This window comes from Sarcophilus harrisii, chromosome 5 (genome assembly GCF_902635505.1).
Source record: "Sarcophilus harrisii chromosome 5, mSarHar1.11, whole genome shotgun sequence".
Classification (NCBI taxonomy): domain Eukaryota; kingdom Metazoa; phylum Chordata; class Mammalia; order Dasyuromorphia; family Dasyuridae; genus Sarcophilus; species Sarcophilus harrisii.
The window spans coordinates 48,169,526-48,190,323 of NC_045430.1; the positions used below are offsets into that span (position 1 = coordinate 48,169,526).

The 20,798-nt window shown below is 33.4% G+C and overlaps 2 protein-coding genes across 15 annotated transcripts in view; one reads left to right on the forward strand and one right to left on the reverse strand.

The window, feature by feature from the left end:
* Positions 1–13,095, forward strand: part of PPFIA2 (PTPRF interacting protein alpha 2) — a 678,249-nt gene extending 665,154 nt beyond the window's left edge. For 8 of the 14 annotated variants that reach the window (XM_031938565.1, XM_031938559.1, XM_031938554.1 and 5 more), the window contains 5 exons: positions 986–1,161; positions 2,451–2,519; positions 7,562–7,721; positions 9,091–9,182; positions 12,232–13,094. In XM_031938565.1, the coding sequence (XP_031794425.1) occupies positions 986–1,161; positions 2,451–2,519; positions 7,562–7,721; positions 9,091–9,149 (464 nt within the window). In that variant the 3' untranslated portion in view covers positions 9,150–9,182; positions 12,232–13,094. Of the gene's footprint in view, positions 1–985; positions 1,162–2,450; positions 2,520–7,561; positions 7,722–9,090; positions 9,183–12,231 lie in introns of all 14 variants that reach the window. The other 6 variants (XM_031938561.1, XM_031938564.1, XM_031938562.1 and 3 more) reach the window with 2 other exon arrangements.
* A 103-nt stretch (positions 13,096–13,198) lies between these two features.
* Positions 13,199–20,798, reverse strand: part of ACSS3 (acyl-CoA synthetase short chain family member 3) — a 256,373-nt gene continuing 248,773 nt past the window's right edge. Inside the window, exons 14-16 of the mRNA XM_031938566.1 lie at positions 20,289–20,388; positions 20,012–20,187; positions 13,199–17,280 (exon numbers count right to left, since the gene is read on the reverse strand). Of these exons, the coding sequence (XP_031794426.1) occupies positions 17,212–17,280; positions 20,012–20,187; positions 20,289–20,388 (345 nt within the window). The 3' untranslated portion in view covers positions 13,199–17,211. The remainder of the gene's footprint in view (positions 17,281–20,011; positions 20,188–20,288; positions 20,389–20,798) is intronic.

The following is a 20,798-nucleotide window of genomic DNA, read 5'->3' on the forward strand; positions in this document are numbered from 1 at the left end:
CAATACTGAGTGGTAGGTGCCATTATCATTCTCACTTTATAGATAAACCAAGGCTAGAGGATGCCCAGAGTCACAACAAATAGCCCAAGGTTTTCCTGATTCTTATTCCAGAATTTTATTATTTATTATTGTCTTATTATTATTTTATTATTATCTACTTGTATTTATTAAATAGTATTATTGCTTACCCTTGAACTTGGAGAACTCACTCAAAGAATACAGTATTGTTGAAGGAGTTGCATTTATTTTTGAACCAGACATGCTTCTCCAGCCACTGTCTATATTTCACCAGTCTAAGTTAACATAAATTTGAGCAAGCACTACATCCTACTCCTGTTTCATACTTAATACAGAGTCCTATTTTTTAAAAGTTAGCATCTCCAAAATGATCAAGGAAAAAAAAAGACATGTTGTCAATTGCTAAGTTACCTGGGAAGTTTAGTAGTAACTGGATAGGTTAGTAAACATTTCCCAATCTGTGTAATAAAAGAATGACAAAGGCTGCCTCCTACACACTGAAGAAATCAAAACAGTATGTAGGCACAAATCAACTCTGTTTAGCTCATTTTTGGTACCACCAAATCACGTGTTTAAATCTGAATTCCCTAAGTCTTTAAGGAGAAGGTTGGGAAAGTGTAACCTGAACTGGGCTAATGGCTGTTATACCTACATATTATGTTCCTTTATATATTGATTCAAATAGGATCTCATTTCATTAAAAGGATTTTGAAATCAAATGAGACCTAACTACTAGTAAAAACAACTTGATTTAGTAGCATACTCAGCTTAAGAGATAGAAGAACAAAGCAGAGATTGTAGCCCACTAATTCATGTTCAGTGAGAGTGTACAACTTGCTTGGGAAAAGGTGGAATATATTTTTATAGTCATCTTCTATCACAACAGGGATCAGTCAAGAAATGATATGGATAAGGGTTCAGGAATAAATCCTAGTTTCCCAAAGTTATCATTGACTTTTCTTTCTAGATGTGTTGGTATGGAGCAATGACCGAGTGATTCGCTGGATACAGGCAATTGGACTTCGAGAGTATGCAAATAATGTGCTTGAAAGTGGCGTGCACGGATCCCTTATAGCCTTGGATGAGAACTTCGACTATAGCAGCTTAGCTTTATTATTACAGATTCCTACGCAGAATACACAGGCAAGTCATTTGGCTTTTTGAGTTCTGTGATGTGATATGTATGTGAAGACAAACTATTATTCTAGAAAGTAAACAATCTCTAGAAAGTAAACAACCAAAGTGATAGAGCATCATTTGCTTTTCATTTATTTATTCCTTTTGGGTTCGATATTCTCTCCTCTGCAGCCCTTCCTCTATTGAGGAAGCAGGCAATGTGATACCCTTTATATATGTGTTTTGCAAAATATATTTCCATCATTGGCCATTTTGCAAGGGGAAGGGAAGCAAGAAAAAAAAAATGAAGACATGGGTCGAATACCATTTCTTAATGAACTCTAGTTTTTAAGGGTAACAATAGCTAACATTTCTACAGTACTTCTTATGTGCCTATCTCACTGAATCCTCACAATAACCCTGGGAGGTAGGTACTATTATTCCCATTTTACAGATGAGGAAACTAAGTTTGTGACTTGCCCAAGGTCATATACTGAGTTTGGAGCCAGGTCTTGGGACTTGCTTTTTATGTTACTCCGTGCATATTTCCCACTCTATTCAATCATCCTTCTTTGCACTTGACAGATGGTCAAGCAATTTTTATTTTTCTGCTGCCAGGGCTCCAAATACTTTGTGAGGCAGCTTATTTTACTTAAAGTAATAGGGAATCATGAACAAAAGTGATTTAAATAAATGACTTAATTTTTCACTCTTCACTTCAGTGATTTGGCATTGTATAGACACAGGCTTTGTCTAAATAGCCAGTAGGTTTACACCTCACTGAGATCAAATAAAAGCCAGCGGCCATTGGAATTTAATACATCTACATATGATTTGGTAGCATTCTATCCTCCCTCTTTTATATATCCATATATTTATGTGTATATATATGCATATATATATATATATATATATATATATATATATAAATACACACTCTAGAATTGAAGCAGGGGAAGGTTTAGACAGTTATTTAAAAAAAGAATACTCTAATGCTTTATAGTAAATAATTTCTTTAAAGTATACAAGGTTCCTTACAAATATTCTCTTAGTTTATTATCACAGTCTTGGGATGGATATAAGGCCCACTTAATAGAGGAGAAGCCTGAGACAGATACATATTACCTGACTTTCTTACGAGAGCCCAGAAGCTGTATTTGACCCCAATTCTACTATTCTTATTTATCCTGTACCCCCTATCTGCTTCTAAATAAGGGCCAAATAAATAAAGTAAAGCAAGATTTTAAATATTTTCTCAGGTAGTAAACATAACTTAGAATGCCAGTTAGGTGCCAACAACTCTAATTTGTTTTCAGGCAAGACAAATTCTTGAAAGAGAATACAACAATCTTTTGGCACTGGGAACTGAGCGGCGACTAGATGAGGTAAGTCCTTATGTTTCATTTGAATGAAGAAAATGTATAGGAAAAAAAAAGTATCTGCATACTTCTTAGGAAGAGGAGAGAAGTTTGATTGTTCATATGTGCAGTAGTAGACTTTGTCTATTATAATTCTTAAGAATGATTATGGGCTTATTAATTTAAAAATGGAAGGAACCTTAGAGGTTAACTAATTTCCTGATTTTAAATATCTGTATATTAAGGAAAATAGCTTATGTGTAGTCCCTTTTGTTGCTATTGAGTCGTTTCAGTCGTGCTCAATTTTCTGTGACCCCATATGGAGTTTTCTTGGCAAAGATACTGAAGTAGTTTGCCACTTCTTTCTCATTTTACAGATGAACAAACAGGATTAAGTAATTTGCTCAGGGTCATAATAAGTATTTGAGGTTACATTTGAAATTAAGTCTTCCTGACTTCAGGCCCAGCACTTTATCCACTGTGCCACTTAGCAACCAATACAGTCACAGAATATTTGAACTCAGATTCTCATTCTTCAAATCCAACTATCTTTTGCTTGAAGTACTAAACTAATTTAGCTCTTTAACTAATTTATAAATCTTTGATATGTAATTTTTTTCCAGGAATTAATGACATTGAAATGATTCAAGAAATAATAGCAAGTATTTATGAAAAAATGTTTTGGTTTGCAAAATACTTTTATATATTATCAAATTTGTTCACTTAAAGAAGATATTTCCCAATATATTTGATTATTTTGCATAATATATGAATGAAAGTCAATTGTCCTGACAAGCTGGATATCAGTTCAAAGACTTTAAGAATTTTTAGAAGGGTAGATGTAGCAATATTTTAGATATCATTTAGAATTCTTACCCATTTTTTTGTCATATATTCCTTACTAGAATATTTTAAATGCATAAAATAAATGACATAAGATTAGGAAGTAAGGCAATTATGTTGAAATATAGGTATCAAATATTGAAAAAGTAAATTTGTAATGTAGTTCACAGATCCACTGAAGTAGATTGAGTAGTTTTTACCAGAAATAGAATTGAATTTAAAGATAATTTTAGAGATTCAGCTATTTAACAAAAGATCACTGAACATCAAATTCCCTTAATGAGAAATTTCCAGATTTTAAAATAAAGGAATATTTCATCATAAAAGCAAGTCAAGTTTTAATTTAAAACTAATAACTTTTTTGCAATTCCATAGGAATTTTGTTGTTGTCCAGTCATGTACAATTCTTTGTGATCCTATGGGTCAGTTTGTCTTTGGCATTTTTTTTTGACAAAGATACTAGAATGTCTGTTATTTCCTTCTCCAGTAGATTAAAGCAAACATTAACTTGCACAAGATCATATAATGAGTAAGTATCTGAGGCTGAATTTGAACTCAGGTCTTCCTGATTCCATGCTCAGCACTCTATCCTTTGAGCCATCTGGCTGCTTTGTACAGATTTTTTAGAACCATGCAAATTGTAACTATTTAAAAGAAGTCCCAGAGAAAGTAGGCAAAGCCCAGAGTTGCTGATAACTTAGGCCATATTAATGACCCCTTAGCATTTCTGAAAAAGGCTCCATAGCAAAAATTCTAGACCTCTAAGTGTAGAAAAGGTAAAAAAATCCACCTGAATTGTTATAATATTATTTAGCATTAATGTCATGTGTTATGCTTTTAAAGTGCTTTGTAAATGTTATTCTACTTAAGTTAATCCACAAATTTTGTACATTAGACAGTAAACGCATAGTTGTTATTATCTCTACCACATGGATAATAAACAGGAAGTTGCATAGCACATTATGAATTGAGATTCAGAGATGAGAAAACTGAAGTTTGATGATGGTGAAAACCCAAATTTTACCTGTAGATAGTAACAGGCAAAGCAGGAATCCAAACCATTCCATTATTCTTTCCAGTACAGATGGAAAACAAAAGTTCTTACCTTTTTTGAGTTGAGTACATTTCTCAGAATTATTTTTAAATGCCTAAAATAAAATACATAGAGTTACCAGGCAAATCAATTTATAGTTAAATTCTATTAATTAAATATATATAAATATATATATTTAAATTTACAGGTCTCAAGTTGAGAAGCTTATCCTCTTTCTCTTAATAGCTGATTTTAGAAGACATTAAAAACATATATATATATATATATATATAATTTTTTTTCAAAATAACAATTATAACAATAACATGTATATGGCACTTTATGGCCACCAAAATGCATAAAGAGCTGGCCACCAAGCAGGATATATACAAGTCTTATTATAATGGTTGAACTATCCTGGGATAATTTGTTAACCTCTCCTTGCCAATAGGTTAACTTCTCTAAGAAGAACAAATTGGTGAGTAGGTATTAGAAGAATTAGAAGAAATTTCCTTGCTGCAAATTTCTTACATGGATAAAAAATCATTTTACCTCTTATTACCTCTCTCCCTGAAAAAAAAATATTCATGGCAGTATTCCCACCAAGTAAGTCTTACAAGTTCTATTCCCAGTCTAGAACTGTAGAAGCTGAGGGTCATAAAGATAAAGCCACCTTTCATCGTCAAAAAATAGCAATCATGACCCAAATCTTTTGATACCTTTGTTTTTTATAGAATAGCTTCCTTGGACTAAGATTTCTAAGATAGATTCTCTTGCAAAAGATGAGAAATCAAAAACTGACCCCAAAGTTTAATTGTCTGCAGTAAAAACAGAAGAAGATCTCTTTATATGGGGTCTCCCATGTGTTCTGATAATACTAATTGAAGAGATAAAAATAAATATACCCACATTATTCTTTAAATGTGCTTGAGAATTTTAAAGTTTCCTCCTTTTCCTAGTATTAAAAATAGAAACAACCATATTGTTGTCCTGTGTGAGCAATATGAGCTCAATCTCTAGCACAGGCTGCTTTCCATTTCTCAAAGTGATTCCAACAAATGGACTTATATTCTGATTCTATTAACTGGCCAATTTAACCGATGACCTGGGAAAGGTATCACATGAAAACTTCTTCCCCTAGAACTCTTAAAGAAATGGATGTGACATTTAAAATACAATGCTCTGGAGTTCATGATAGCCTAGACAAAAAGTATGTGATTATTCTGTAGTGGCTGTTTCCCAATGCAATGGGAAAAAGAACTGAAAGTCACCGTATAAACTAGGCACAATTCTTTTAATGTTAATTATCCCTTATTCAGCAATCAAATCCTCTAAGACTCCATTATATCATCACTATATTTATGGGAAATAATTTCCTGCCTACGAAAAAATGTGATGAAGTGGTCATAATTCCAGAAATTTAAAAGTATTCATTCTTACTGCAGTAATTAAATGTAGATTTCTTCCTATCCACTTAAATTTGGAGCAGGAGAGTATTGAGTAAATACCAAAAATATTTCCATATGCAAATGAGAATAAGATAAATTATATGGGAAACTGCAAATCTCTAAAATATGGCTTTTCTATATTAAATTCAGAGTTGCCCATATTTACTTAAATTAGCTGATGGTCTTTTAACCAGTGAATTAGAAGAAATAGAAAATGCAATATTTTTCAATTTTGCATACTGATAGCTTCCAGGGATCAATTCATTACTTTAAAAAAAAAAAAAACATACTGATTAAAGGGAATATTGAATTTGAATCTACTGTGATTCAAGAATTGAAGATTCTTCCACTGAGCCTCAACCATCAATTTAAAATTTTCCTCTCTACTCATGAAGTAAATTCTCTCAAAGCAAATAGTTTTTTTCTCGAAAAATATCTATACTTCAAAATGAACATTGGAACTAGATTACTACCTTCTTTCAAACTGGAGTCTACATGAGTAGTCAGCTACCATTGAAGTGGGTCTTCTGATTTATAGCAGAGACAAGGACAGGAATGGCATAAAACATTGTCACTGCTGAAATTAAATCACAGAACACATAGTTAATAATATTATGTACCAACACTCATGAATAAAAAATGTAGAGTTTTAACTGGAGAATTATACTGCTGTCCTCTCTGATAAAGTATATGGACCTCAACAAACAATAACAAAAAGATTAGACATTTTTAAAGGAAATAAGGAAAACACACTTGTGTAAATTAAACACTTAAGTTGCAGGGTAGAGGTTTCCTCTAACCCTAACAAAGTACTAGTAATTTTCAAAAGACCTGCAAATCAATAAAAAGAGTTGTGGTTAAAAGAAAAAAAAGCAAAACATTTTTTTTGAGAATTAAATGTTACCTCAGTTGCTAACTCAATAAAAATCACTATGAAAAGAAAGTTATTTAGTCTTTGTTTAATGACCAATAATGAGGGATCCCCACTATTTTCCAAAAGACAGTCCAATTATTTCATGATAAAGTAGCTAAATTAGTCAAAAATGTTTCCCTATGATGAAAAAATTACACAAGCATAGATAAAAAGCTATAATAATTTAAAAAAAGTTTCCCTATTCTATGTCAAAAATCTACCTTGCTACATCTCTTGGGCCCCTTGTTCTTTCCTCTGGAGTAAAGCTGAACAAAAAAAAAAGTAAAAGTTGAGTAAAGTGGGCTCCTTTAAGACACCCATCTTGCAAATCTGCCCTCTATAAAGTAACAAGCATTGTGCCAGATGATCTCATGGATAGATTGCCTTTCTCATTTTAAAACACATTTTTTAAACTTAACCATAGGTATTGAAGTGTGACAGTCAAATGGAATTTGATGTAATAAAAATTTTAATTATCTATATAATCTCATCATTATAAAAATCAGTCTGTATGAAATGAAATTGATCACAGTTCTCAATTCCAGACCTTCAAACTTACCTTAAAAACATCTTGCTTTCATAGCAATAAAATTCATATTTGATTTATACCAAAAAAAAGTTTCAAACACTTGTTAGTTTTACTTTTTTCACCCCATAGTTGTTTAAATACTTGCCCTTTCTTTCAGCAAGAGGTACGGAATCTTAACATTCTTGACAGTAAGGGGTGGAGGGACAAAGTAAAAAATCTAGATAACGTATTCACACATTTTCAGATGCTCATAATATTCTGATTGCATTTTATTTCAACACATTCAAAACTCTGCACTGGCAGAGTGATGACAAGAATTTTAGGCGTGGGTCATCATGGAGAAGACAGTTTCCTCCCCGTGAAGTCCATGGGATCAGTATGATGCCTGGTTCCTCAGAGACATTGCCAGCTGGGTTTAGGCTAACCACCACATCTGGCCAATCTCGGAAAATGGCAACGGACGGTACAGTATTTTTGTACTTTTTAAATGATGGGAATGAGATAGAAATGTTCATATTATCACTTTTAGGAATTGATTTATTACCTTCCTTTGAAAATTATTCTGTGCTTTCAGCAAAATCCTGAATAAATTGTAAGTGGTTGTCTCTAAAATTCCCTCCATTTAGCTCACATCTGTTTATTACATAGATGTCCCCAACAGTGAAAGTATTGGCTAATGACTACATTGGGGAATGAAAAATATTATGTTCTTTGTTTCTAAAGACTTATTTTTTCAAGCTTACTACTAGAGCTAACGAGAGGTAGACTCTTACTAAATGAAAACTGGTTGCATTTTACTAAATATCCAAATTTCATGTTTAAAACCAGTAAGCCAATGTCATCAAATAGCTATGTACATATACATAATTATGCATATGTATATATCCCCTCTGAGAAAGGTATGAAGCCTTAAATAATCACTTTTAATAAAGTTCCTAATGGACATTATTAGATAAATGGTTAGGGAAAAAGAAAAACAAACAAAATACATCTGTTAGGAAGGAAATCAAACTAAACATTTTATCTCCCCTATCTAGTACCTGGCACAGTGTGCATACCTGTTATGCATTTCATAAATTTGTTGAATTTAAGTAAAAGATTTTGTCATGAGAATCATCATCATTCTTGCCAAGGTGACATCAAGGAGAAAAAGAGAGTCCTACTCTCCTTATATCATTATTGAGATTCATTATGGCCTAATCAGTTCATGCTTTTACTAAAATGTTCCAATAATTTTTAATAAGTCCTTAGAGTTTATTAGTTACCAAAAGCTAGAATCTCATCGGTATGCTGAGGAAATATAAAAACTAGTATAAAAACCATCAACTAAGTTTTATCCTAAGAAAATCAGAGTAATATCATATTTCAATAAAGAGATTCCAAAAATGGAACAATCTATTCCAACCTTCTCATTTTATAGATGAGAAAACTAAAACTGAAAAGGAAGAAGTTTCTTACATGAAGTCTATTAGTCTACTTATTTGAGATAAATTTGAACTCAGTTCTTTCTGTCCCTGAGACCTAACATTCTATCTATTAACTATCCCATCTGGAAGGCTTAAGGTAATCTTATCAGGAATTTAAGTGTCAGTGATGCTTTTGAAACAAAAAAACTCAACTAGTCTGAACCTTTTCAAAGAAAAGGAAGGATTGTAGGGCCATCTAATTTAATCCCCTCATTTTACAGCCGAGAAAAAAATATCTGAAGAAGGGGAGCCAGATAAGACTAGTAGGCTTGGAATTGCTCTTTTTGGGAGAGGGGACCCCCTCTTAACTCTGGACTTCGGTATTGCATCACCCAGGCCTGCTAAAGCCCTTCTCTCCATTTACAGTTGCTTCATCGAGGTTGCAGAGGTTAGACAGCTCCACTGTTCGTACATACTCATGTTGACACGCCTATCAAAGGAGACAGCACTGAACTGCTGTGAGTAGCTATTGTTTACTCAAAAAGAATGTGCAACTGCTTTCCACACTACCCCCCTCATCCGTGGCATTCCCTGGTAGTTGCTATTTCTAAATCCAGAGCTACCATTAACATCTATCTGTCTGCTGTGGTTGAAGGTCTCATGAAGACCTGTCACTTGATCACCACCATCTCATCAGTGCTATGTTAACACTGTCTGTTGTATTACTTGTTAATATTTAAATTAAGGGACACAGTATTTATTAACTAATTAGGATCTGTCCTTAAAACAGTAGTAGAAAATACTTTAAAAGTTAATACTCATTTACTAGGAGATGTAGACAATGATATAGATAAAACCTACCCAATCAGAGAGTAGGAAAAATAGCCTAGCATCCTTAGTCTTAGGCAGGGGTGATTAAACATTTGTAGTGTCACAGATCCCTTCTCAGAATGTTATTGAATTCATATAATAAAATAAACAGGATTACAAAGAACACCAATTTTTCAAATCCTGAACTTCAATAGGAGTACATTTATCAAAATATTTAAACTAAACAAGGTCATATGCCATAGATTAAGAGCCCTTGGTTTCAGGGATTTCTCTCAAAAAGTTTAAGCTTCTTGGTATTTCATCTTGACTTGGTTTTCATCAAAATGATACTAAAGAGTAAATTTTATAAGTTATAAAGTTTCAGAAAAGTGAAAAAAAAATCTATACTGTTGGGAAATAAGACAAATGGTCTTGTTAGCTTAGGACTTTTAAGTGTAGGTGGGAGTTGGGTTTTGGTCCATGGTATATCCAAATATAACAGGAATCTCCTATCCACAGAAGTCACAGTAAAACAGAATCAGTTACTAAATTTGCCAACATACAAGAAAGATTCCTTTATCTTATACACATACATAATAAGTGCATCTTCTCCAGGTCAGTGTAATTTTGTAGAACAGATTTTTTAGGGAAATAATTGGAAATATTTTCAGAAAGAATGGCGTATTCATATGGGGTAGGAGAGTAAGAAAGGGAATGAATAAGAAGCAGTTCTTAATTGTTCATTGCCTTGAATCCCAGCTTTGTAATTCTGCTTTTGTAAGGGAAAAGGGAGCTAGCTGATTTTGTTACCTTATTTGGATTATTGTTTGAGGGTCATACTGATCAAAAAGCCATTTAAGTAGGAGATTTAATTGAAAACATGCAACCCTGACATTAAAATGTAATTACTGCATATGATTTGGCATTTAATTGGGCACAGTCTGAAGCATATAATAATTTCATTAAACAGAAGGTTTTCCAAAATAATGTTCTATAATAAATACATCCTACATACAACATGCTAATTTCCCTAAGAATTGAATATTTTGCTGTTTTACACAATGAATACTTATGTTCTTCAGTGCTTTGCTGCTTTTGACTAATGCAAGCATTTATCTTTCTCTCCTAACTAGTCCCATTCTGTTTTGTACATAATGTTTCAGTTAGCATTTTCCTGATCTTTTCTCTTGGGAGTTCTAAGCATACTTATTCACAACAGTAAACCCATAAAGAATGATTTTATAAATCACATATACTTCATGGAAAATTCAGTGCAAGCTGTTTATTCAATTTCCTGTATGTTGAACGGTTATGGGAGAATTTTTATCAATCTAAAAGATTCTATAAATCATCAAGCACTATAGAAATACTGATTATTGATTGAAAGAGAGGCAATGGGCATGTCAATAACTGCCACCTTTGGACCATTTCAACAATTCCATTATATTATTTTAACATCAGTGATAGCAATAGCTTCTAAGATTGTGGCATAAAATGTAATAAAACCTTTGCAGCATTATATGTTTTAAATACTAAATATTATATAGGGGGGCATCTCCAGTTGTTCTGATCTATATCTTGCCACTGGATCAGATGGCTCTGGAAATGAGAATGTGACTTTGCACAGCTCTCCCTCACTTCAGTTCACCTGCAAGTCATGACTTTGCCTTCCTGATATCATCAAACAACAACTCATGAATAATAGTAATTGTTGTATTGGGGACCCAATTGGCTATTTGCATAATGCAGATCCTATCTTCTTCCCTCCTTCCATTAACTCTGTGCACATGGAGTATCATACACTTACCTGTGGGTGCTCTGCCCAAAGGAATAAAAATTTTGATGGCTGAATGCTTCAATCAAACTGAGACCTGTTAAAGATCTTACCTTAAAAAAGCCAACACTTCCCAATGCATCCGGGACCATCTCTAGTCATCTGTTTTTATCTTGCCACTAGACCCAGATGGTTCTGGAAGATGGTTTTAGGATGGTGACTTTACAGCCCTATCTCACTTAAATCCAATTCACTTTCAAATCAAGACATCTCTTCCTGAAGTCATGGTTCTCTTCAAGAACAAAGGACAAACAACAAAATAAATATGCTCAATAGAATAATGTAATCCAACTGACACCAAGCCTATTAGTAGCCAAATTTGCATCTTTCTGCAAATATACCTATTTGTTGCAGGCATTCTGAATCATTTGTGATATATACTCCTTTGACAGTATGGTAAAGTATGTGGATATTTTAAAATGTGAAATAAAACACAGAAAATTGCTGAGTAAAACTCCACATTAAAATAAAGATACCAAAATCTTTCCTAATTAAAAAAAATTCAGAGATTTTCACCTCAAGTAATTCCAGGTTTATGGTATCAAAGGAGCACAGATTTAGAGTTGGAAAGGTCCACAAAGGTCATTAACTCCAATTCCCTCATATGTACAAAGAGGCCCAAAATCTCACAGGTCATAAATGGCAAAATGGAGAATGAATCCAAGGCCTATGCCTCCATGTTCTTGATTATTTTAATTTTATCACACTAATGCTTAAAGTCTAATATTATGGAACTTATCTTCAAGTGAATCAAAATCTTTTTTCATAATATATGCAATTGATGCAAGACCCATGACTACTTGTTCTCATATTCTGTCAGTATTAGTCTTCTTAGTAGATACTCCTAAGAGACTAAAATGAGTTCTATTCCACAGAGTAGAACTAGACTTCAATTGATAACATTCTATTTACCATTTCTTTAGATGTCATCTTTTCAGTCTACTCTACCTAAAGTGCACTATCATCTTAGAAGAGGAGCTATGAAAACTACCTGGACAATTGAGCCCTAAGGGAAAATAATGACAAGTCAAGATTTATTAAACTGAAAATGTGATTTTTTTCCCATGCATTGTTTGGTTAGTTCACTTCAAATATAAGGAAAAAAAAAAGCTTAAGTCATTTTAAAATAAACATCCTTTACACCAGATGTTTTACAAAATGGAACCACTCATTTTTACATTGTTCCATCTGTTTTATTGTAATATACTAGACATTTATGTATTATTGTGTATGTATTTCTTTTAAAATGTGTAAGTTTTATGTAAAAATTGATATAAATATGATTTTATATAAAAAAATCTATGGTTCATGGAGTCTGAGTGCAAGCACTTAACAATTATCCTGTTTGTATCTTACCATTACATTTTTACAGTTTTTTGGATTGTAACAGTCAGATGAATATGTTTATTGGAGTTAGTTTCCACTTGTTCCTCCTTCAAATCTGTCAATACTTAAAGCTGGACACCTGCCTCTGATCCCATCCAAACTGAGTGATTTAACCTGGAAATGGAGCCAAAATGGACCTTCAAAGGCAACTTGAAATGCCCAGTACCTGTAGAAAAGCACTGTGATGGCTCACTATCTTTTTTAACACAAAACCAAGCCAACTGTTTACAAAAACACTGACTAAAAACAAGTTTATAAGGAACATTATCTTTTCTTGTTACCTGTGGACCAAGAAAGAACTTTTCTTTCCTAATAACCACATTTTCATTCTAAGGTCTTCAGTCGCCAGCCAGCATTAGACAGTGATCTCTAAGCACTGCAAGGAGTCTGAGGCTCAAATTTCCTACTTTAAAATCAAACAACATTGAAATTCTCCCCCCATACACACACACACACACACACACACACACACACACACACACACACACCTTTTTTCGTCTTTGGCATAGGGCATTAGCCAGACCCATGATTAATGTTATAAGCTTTTAGCCAAGATGGCCTTGAGACTTCCCTGAAGTCCATTTTTATCAGAGGAAATAACTGAAAGACAGAATAAATAACATATATAGTGTATAAAAAATATAGAAGAGCAACTCTTCCCTGTGACTTTATTTGGTGGTGTGACTGTTGTTTATTCTTTGTTTACATGGGAAATTTCCAAGTACAACCTATTTAGTAATACCATTTATCTAAATGCTAATTTTCTGCTGCTTGACTTTATTAAGCTCAAGACCTGTCTTTTAGTTATTTCTTTCCGCAGTTTAATTTGCAATGTTTGCACGTACATAACATTTGTTGTCTTCTGTTTGACAGATTTCAGTAGAAAGGTAACGGTGAGAGAATTTTCCCCAAATTGTCAATAAAAAAAATTCTTCCACTGCTGTGTTTAATCTTTGTTTTGTAGCTAGTCACTTTACAAAGCATATAGTTGGAAAGTGCAAATAAAACCATCCCACAATGTTGATAGCTCAGTGAAGATAAAATCCCAGCGTGATGGTTCTTACCTGATTGTACCACAAGGGGGAAGACTAAACTTGCATATCAGTGGGTTGAGAAGTTAGAAGCATTTGCAGATGTGTGATTATAAATCTGCAGAATGCACCCTTGGTTTGCAGATGGAATCAAGCATTTAAGCTAAGATAGTTCCTATCCATAAGAAGATGGATAAACAAGCAATTTTATTCGTTACAGATAGCTAGGCTAAGCAAGGAGGGGTATTCAGAAAAAATATTAAACATACTTTCAGAGAGTTAACAAGACCTTTTAAAAGACAAGATAGCTTTCACCAGATTCCAAACTTCTAAACTCTCTTTTATTACTGGCATAATGGTAATAACTACATGACCTCTCAGGTATCTTCATTCACCCTGGAATCATCTCTAGCAAGTCCTCCCATTGGATATTATTAAGAGTATATTTTAAAAAGGATTTTACATAATTTGGGCTGTCACTTTTGTGTGCTTTCTTATAATTAGTTTTATAATTTTCAAACATGGCTGCCAACTCACTTCTAGTATTGGTTATATATCAGTGTCTCTCACATGTAAAATATGATAGTTTTGGTCTAAATTTCCAACTAGGCAAGAGATACATTTAATTTTTTTTTACATTTAATTTTCTTAAGTAAAAGGAGTGAACAGATAAAAAATGTTTTCATAAGAAAATTATCTAGTAAATTGATTACAATTTTTCTTAAGTAGGAAGGAAACTAGACATTTTAAAAACATTTGGGGGTATTTCCCTTAAATAAGCAGATGCAAAGTCATTAGTCATATCACACAAGGGGAAATAAACACTGGATCTGTGCTTTTGTTGTCTAGGGCAGAGGTGTCAAACAAAAAGTACATTCAGCCCACAACATTCCCAAGTGCCCACCCAACTAGATTAAAATGTACTTGGGAATTAACAAAATAATACAAAACATTACGATAATTTGTGGCTAAGTCAATATGTGGCTTGCAGGGAGTCCTGTGCATGGGTTCATGTTCTCCTGTTTTTTATTTGAACTCGACACCACTCATTTAAGGAACCGCCAAGTGAAGAGACTCCCTCCCTGAAAATATTCTGTAACAGTACTGAGAGGTCCTGAATCTATAGAAATCAAGTTTTCTTGGTTTTGAAGACAACTCTTTTATCCACTATGCTACCTAAAATAATAACAAGCTCTGGGATTACCTTTTCAAAATATTTTTAAAAATTATCCCCATGATTAAAATGCAGGAGGAAAGGGTAATAAATATGAATGAAGAAGTTTCTAAATGGCCACTGCTGCTTTTCATAGACTAAAATTTCCCTGAAGGTACAGTTACCCCCTCTACTCTGGGACTTTCCCCATCATGTTTGCTATATATTCCAAGTTGGCATAAGAAATTAAATAAGAATTGTGCGGGAGTTTTTTTAGAAACCACAGATGAGAAGCAAAGGCTAACAGATGACACAGAAAAAGTTTAGAAACTCAGAAATGCATAAAATATGTGTATAATATTATATAATATCAGATATTTTATCATTTAATACTGTAAATACACCATAAAGTTCAGACTTCTCTGTTATGATGGGAAGATCAAAAATTTTTATACAAATTTTCCAGATCACAGAGTACTACATCCTAATACCCCTTCCCCTCACCTGCTCAGTATAAAAGGGAATAACTGCCTACACTTTAATGTTCCTAGGATCTGACTGAGGTGAAGACTTCCTTCAATAGCAATGAAAATACAAAGCTGCTCAATCTTGTGCTGAGAAAAAAGCTCTTCTCCCTTCCCCAAATACAATACAACATTTTCCAGTCTCTCCCATCTGGGTCATCATTAGAATCTGCAACCAAAGGGTCCCTCTATCTTTAAGTACTAAATGAAACATTGCCAATATACCTTTTTGAATTATTATTGGCCTGCTCATTGTCTCTTGTCTTGCTGTGACTATATGCAACAGATGGGAGTTGGGTGCTTATATGGAGAAATTGTTTCTTCAAGAGAATTCTCCATTTTAATCAATATAACTACATTTTTTTTAAAAAAGAAAGGAAACAAGGTAACCTTTGTCAGAGAAAGACATTGATTTTTAAATCTGTTAGGACTTACATCTTTAATAATTGCATGAAATGGCAAAAAAAAATTCTATTTCTTTAAAACTCCAAGGTAAGCTAGATCGTTTTCTATATATTGAATTAATTGAAAAACTTAAAAAGTATATTATTTTTCTTTGCATCATTTATGGAGAAAATTTAAACTGTTTCTTGCATAGAAACTATGCATTTTCTCTAGACTCTCAAAAACAAAAATCCTAGATTTTTCCCTTTGCACAGTACATACTGGTTTTAAAAGAAATAAAAGACAAGTAAATAAGTTGACATGTTTATTCAAATAGTAAATTCCAAAGCATTAGGAGTCTGAATCCTATTGCTTTTTTGTTTTGTTTTGTTTTTTTTGTTTTTTAGTAAAACTACAGCCCTATACAGTGATGATCATTTATTTTCTTTTTTACCCAGAGGACTAAAAGGTCCTGCAATACCTTGTGAATCATCTAAGATGAAATTATATCCAATAATTTCTACTACACATGCCTTACAGGGAGCAAGTATATCTCATTGCATTCAAATTTGTTGAAAATTGGGTTTATCAGATAATTAGGTTCATCAGAATTTTCCATGGGTACCCATTTGGTGTGAATGGAATTATTAATAAAATCTCATTTGGTCCATTTTATTTTTAGCATAATTGGAAGCACCATGGTACAGTGGAAAGAACACTGGTTCTTCAGCCCAAATATTAATTTACAAGTCCCACATCTGACACTCCTACCAGTAGGACATTGGAAAGGTCACCTATCTTTTGTGGCCTCAGTTTTCCTCATCAATAAAATGAGTAAATGCATTAAATCTAGGATAATATTATTACAATATCCTTTAAGTTCTAACCTAATCATTTTTTCCCTTCCCATGCCATCTAGATTGTCCTACTCTTTCTAAGGTTAATTTGTCACATAAAATAACTCCTCTACTTCTATTCCTATGCCAAACTCCTAACAAATCTAATTTCTTAGGAGCAGTGGCCATTAAATTTGAACATAAGGCAGGAAGAAGGGCCAAAGCTTCATTTGGCTTCAGTTTTTTTCATCTGTAGAATTAGAGGATGAGAAGTAAAAGTAAGGTAAAATAATCTTCAACATCCCTTGTAGCTCTGACAACTATGGTTTCCTTAGGCCCATCCTAGAATTTAGCATAATTATGTGAAACAAAACATTAAAAAAAAACTAAATGATGGATAAAAATCTAACACTTGTAACAAATAACAGTAATCATAAACACAATCAATTAAGGACCTTCCATTGTACTACACAATTAACTTCTATTTCTTAATAACTACTGAGACCTGCCAATTATCCAGCTATATCTGAAGAACAACATAACATTTCTTCTCCACTGTTATGCAAGTTTTTACAAAAGGAAAAAAAGGTCATGATGTCCGTTTCAGTACTTCTTCTATATGGTTAAAGACACCAGGATCCTCAATTGTGGGAGTTATCTAAAAAGAAAATCAGAGATTCATAAGTACTATTGATTGCATTCATCCTTCTTCTTTTGCATTTCATATTTTGTTGTTGTTTAATCTTATTTCATACATACTGAACACAGTACTGAACACAGTAGGGGATTTTCTTGGTAAAGATAGCAAAGTAACTTGCCATTTCAGTCTCCAGCTCATGGACACATAAGGAGGGAAACTGAGTAAAGTGACTTACCTGGGGCCACACAACTAGTAAAGTGTTTGAGGCCAGATTTGAACTCAGGTTGACTCCAGGCCTAGAGTTGTATCTGTTCAACTACCTAATTGCCCTTGCATTTGATATATTTATGGGCAATTCTATTTTCCCTCTCCTCAATACAGTTCAAATAACTACAAAAAAAAAAAAAAAAAAAAAAGAAAAAAATGGATCCAAATCATACTGATCTATTTTGAACTTCTTTTATTTTAACAAAAACAAAGTAAAGTATTGAATAATTTTCAAAGAAAAAAAGAAAGCCTTCTTCACAGGTACATTTCCAGCACTTTTTTTTATCACCCATGTAAACAGATGCCTTTGTAGGAAACATGATAATATTTACTGGGATGAATGGTGGGCAGTTTTTCTAATTCTATTTTCATCTTTTTAATTATAGATGCAACATTTCTCCTTTTTTTTTTTTTTTACAAATTACAAATCCTAATATAATACACATGAAAGTGATAAACATAATTACATATATGTGTATAGGTATTTTTAGCTAAATATACATAAACTCATTATGTCTTATTCAATAGTTCTTAACAGGCAATACATGAATATTTTAAAAATATTTTGAGATTGTTAAGATTGTTTTTATAAGGGGCATTTAGGTGGCACAATTAGATAGAACACCAGCCCTGAAGTCAGGAAGACCTGAGTTCAAATCTGACCTCAGACACTTCCTAGCTGTGTCACCTTGGGCAAGTCACTTAACCCCAATTGCCTTGGGGGGGGGAAAAACCTAAATATTCTTAGATTTTATTTTTAAAATATTTGATGTTTATATTTAATGAGTTTATTTTATATGTATTCCTTTGTATATATGGACTTTATGTATTTAATACCATTATATTAAGAAGAGGTCCAGTAGTTTCACAAACTGCCAAAGGAGTGTAGGACAGACACATACATACATAAACAAAACAATTAAGAAACTCTAGTCTAGATCAAGATGTTAATTACCTAATCATTCCTAGGAGGAAAAATTCATTTGCAATTTTCTTATTTTAGATTTTCATTATTAACTTAAATAATTTCTACTAAAATAATAAAGTCGCAAGGCTGAGTCATTGTTAGAAAGAAGGGAGTCAAAATTCTTCTTTCTGTAGTTCCATACATTGGGTAGTCCAAATGATGACTCTGAAGGCAGGAAGTCCTAGATTCAAATTTTGCCTTTGATCCTTTCTAGCTATGTCAACAGACAAGCCATTTAACACCTCAACTTCAATTTCCTAGTCTATAAAATGAGATGGTTGTACTACATAATATTTCTGGTCTCTCTTGATCTAAATTTATGATCCTTTGTTATTAGCTGTATGATCCTGGACAATGCATTTAACCTCTCAGGGACTCAGTAAAATTAGGTATTTGGACTACATGTTATTTCAGATCATTTCCTACTTTAAAGCTATGATTTTACAAAAAAAAAAAAAGGATCTCAAAAAATGCATATTAAAGTTGTTTCTCTTTATTGTACTCATTACTAAAAGCCACTAGCAGGCTAATGCTGGGTCTCACATGCTTCATGATTTCTTCCAAAACTTTCTCCCCTGTCACATTTATATCCAGTGTTGAAATTTTCACTTGTGAGCAGTGAACAATTTTAAGGATTTTTAATCACACAGAGAGAGTTAGGAAAAAGTGGCAAATTCTCCTCTTTCCTCAGTACACAAAATGTTAATGAAATGTGACCTCAAATGACAATATGTTTGATTTTAATTATTTTACATTTCCTTAAAAGAAAAATATTGTCTTGCAATCAAAAGTATAAACCAAGGGACACAGATGCTCTTACTTAATTTTGCAGACATCTATCAGAACAATCCCTGCTGACATTTGGATAAGACTACATACTAAGTTCTTTATATATCATTAGTACCAAATAACAACCTTGATTAGGCAGATAATTCAGGTACTGTTCCCAATTTTGTTCCTGTCTGACTCTTTATGATCCCACATGGGGTTTTCCTGGCAAAGATACTAGACTGGTTTATCATTTCCTTCTGTAATTCATGCGACAGATGAGGAAACAGAGAGTGTTAAGTGAGTTGAGTAGAGTCATAAAATTAATGAGTATCAAAAGCAAGTCTTGAATCCAAGCCTTCTTGATTTCAAGTCATTATTGTGCTGGTGACAGAAACAGGAGCTGCTCCATGAATATGCTTAAACTTTCCTATTTTTGTTATGCCTATCAGTCAGAACATACATATCTCATTTTCAATTTCATTATCATCACATTCTATTTATTTCTTAATCTTTTATATTCCAGACATTGCTCAGCTAAAAGTCTGAGGAATAAGAAAGAATAAGGGCTGCTAGCTCTTTCATTAGGCAGGATCCAAAGATACTAATAAACATCTCTGAGGGATCTATTTCCAGGCTGGAATTCAGCTGTGAAGAATGCTTTAGACAGGGCATCTCACTAGAACCAATGAAATCCAAGGGAAAACAAAAATTAGAACACAGTGTTACTGATTCCCAGCCAACTACCTTGTAAGGCTTTCCATTGACAAGAGCAGACAGAGTTGACCGGGGTATCTTGCCCGAACGAGTCTTGGGTAACTGCTTAACAAACACAGCGTGCCGGAAAGCTGCCACCGGACCAATGCTGTGTCTCACATGTCTCACGATTTCTTCCAAAACTTTCTCCTCTGTCGCATTTATGTCTAGGGGAGAGATTTCTAATTGTGAGTGATGAGCAAGTTAAAGACATCTTTAATCACACAAGATACCAACATAGAATCAAGGAAGGATGGAGGGTTCTCACCTTTCCTCAGTACACAAAGTGCTAACGGAACGTGACCTTTTAAAGGATCCTCTTTGCCAACGACAGCACAGTCTGCTACGGTACCGTGGGAAAGCACCGACTGGAAGAGGGAAAGATATTGATTTCAGGGCAGTAATCTAATTCACTGTAATGGGAGGAAGAGAGGAGGACAGGGAAAGAAGAAACAAGCCAAAGAAGCCAAAAATTAGCCTAGAGCCACCTCCCTGAAAATGACTACTAATGTCTAACATCATTACCCACCAGGGCATCTGTTCAGGCACCACAAGGTAGCCACTGAGTGCTGACAATAATTAAGACAAATTACTTAGCTTATTTCCAAGTAAGGGGATTATTTTCCTCATTATAGCCACTTAATAATGAAGCCAGGGAAAATGTACGCTAGGTGCCAAATATAAACAAACAGTGCCCAATTAGCAAAAGACCCTTGAGAACAGGTGCCAACAGTGCAATTTGCCCTTGACATGAGGCACAATGAGACACTGCTGAGGT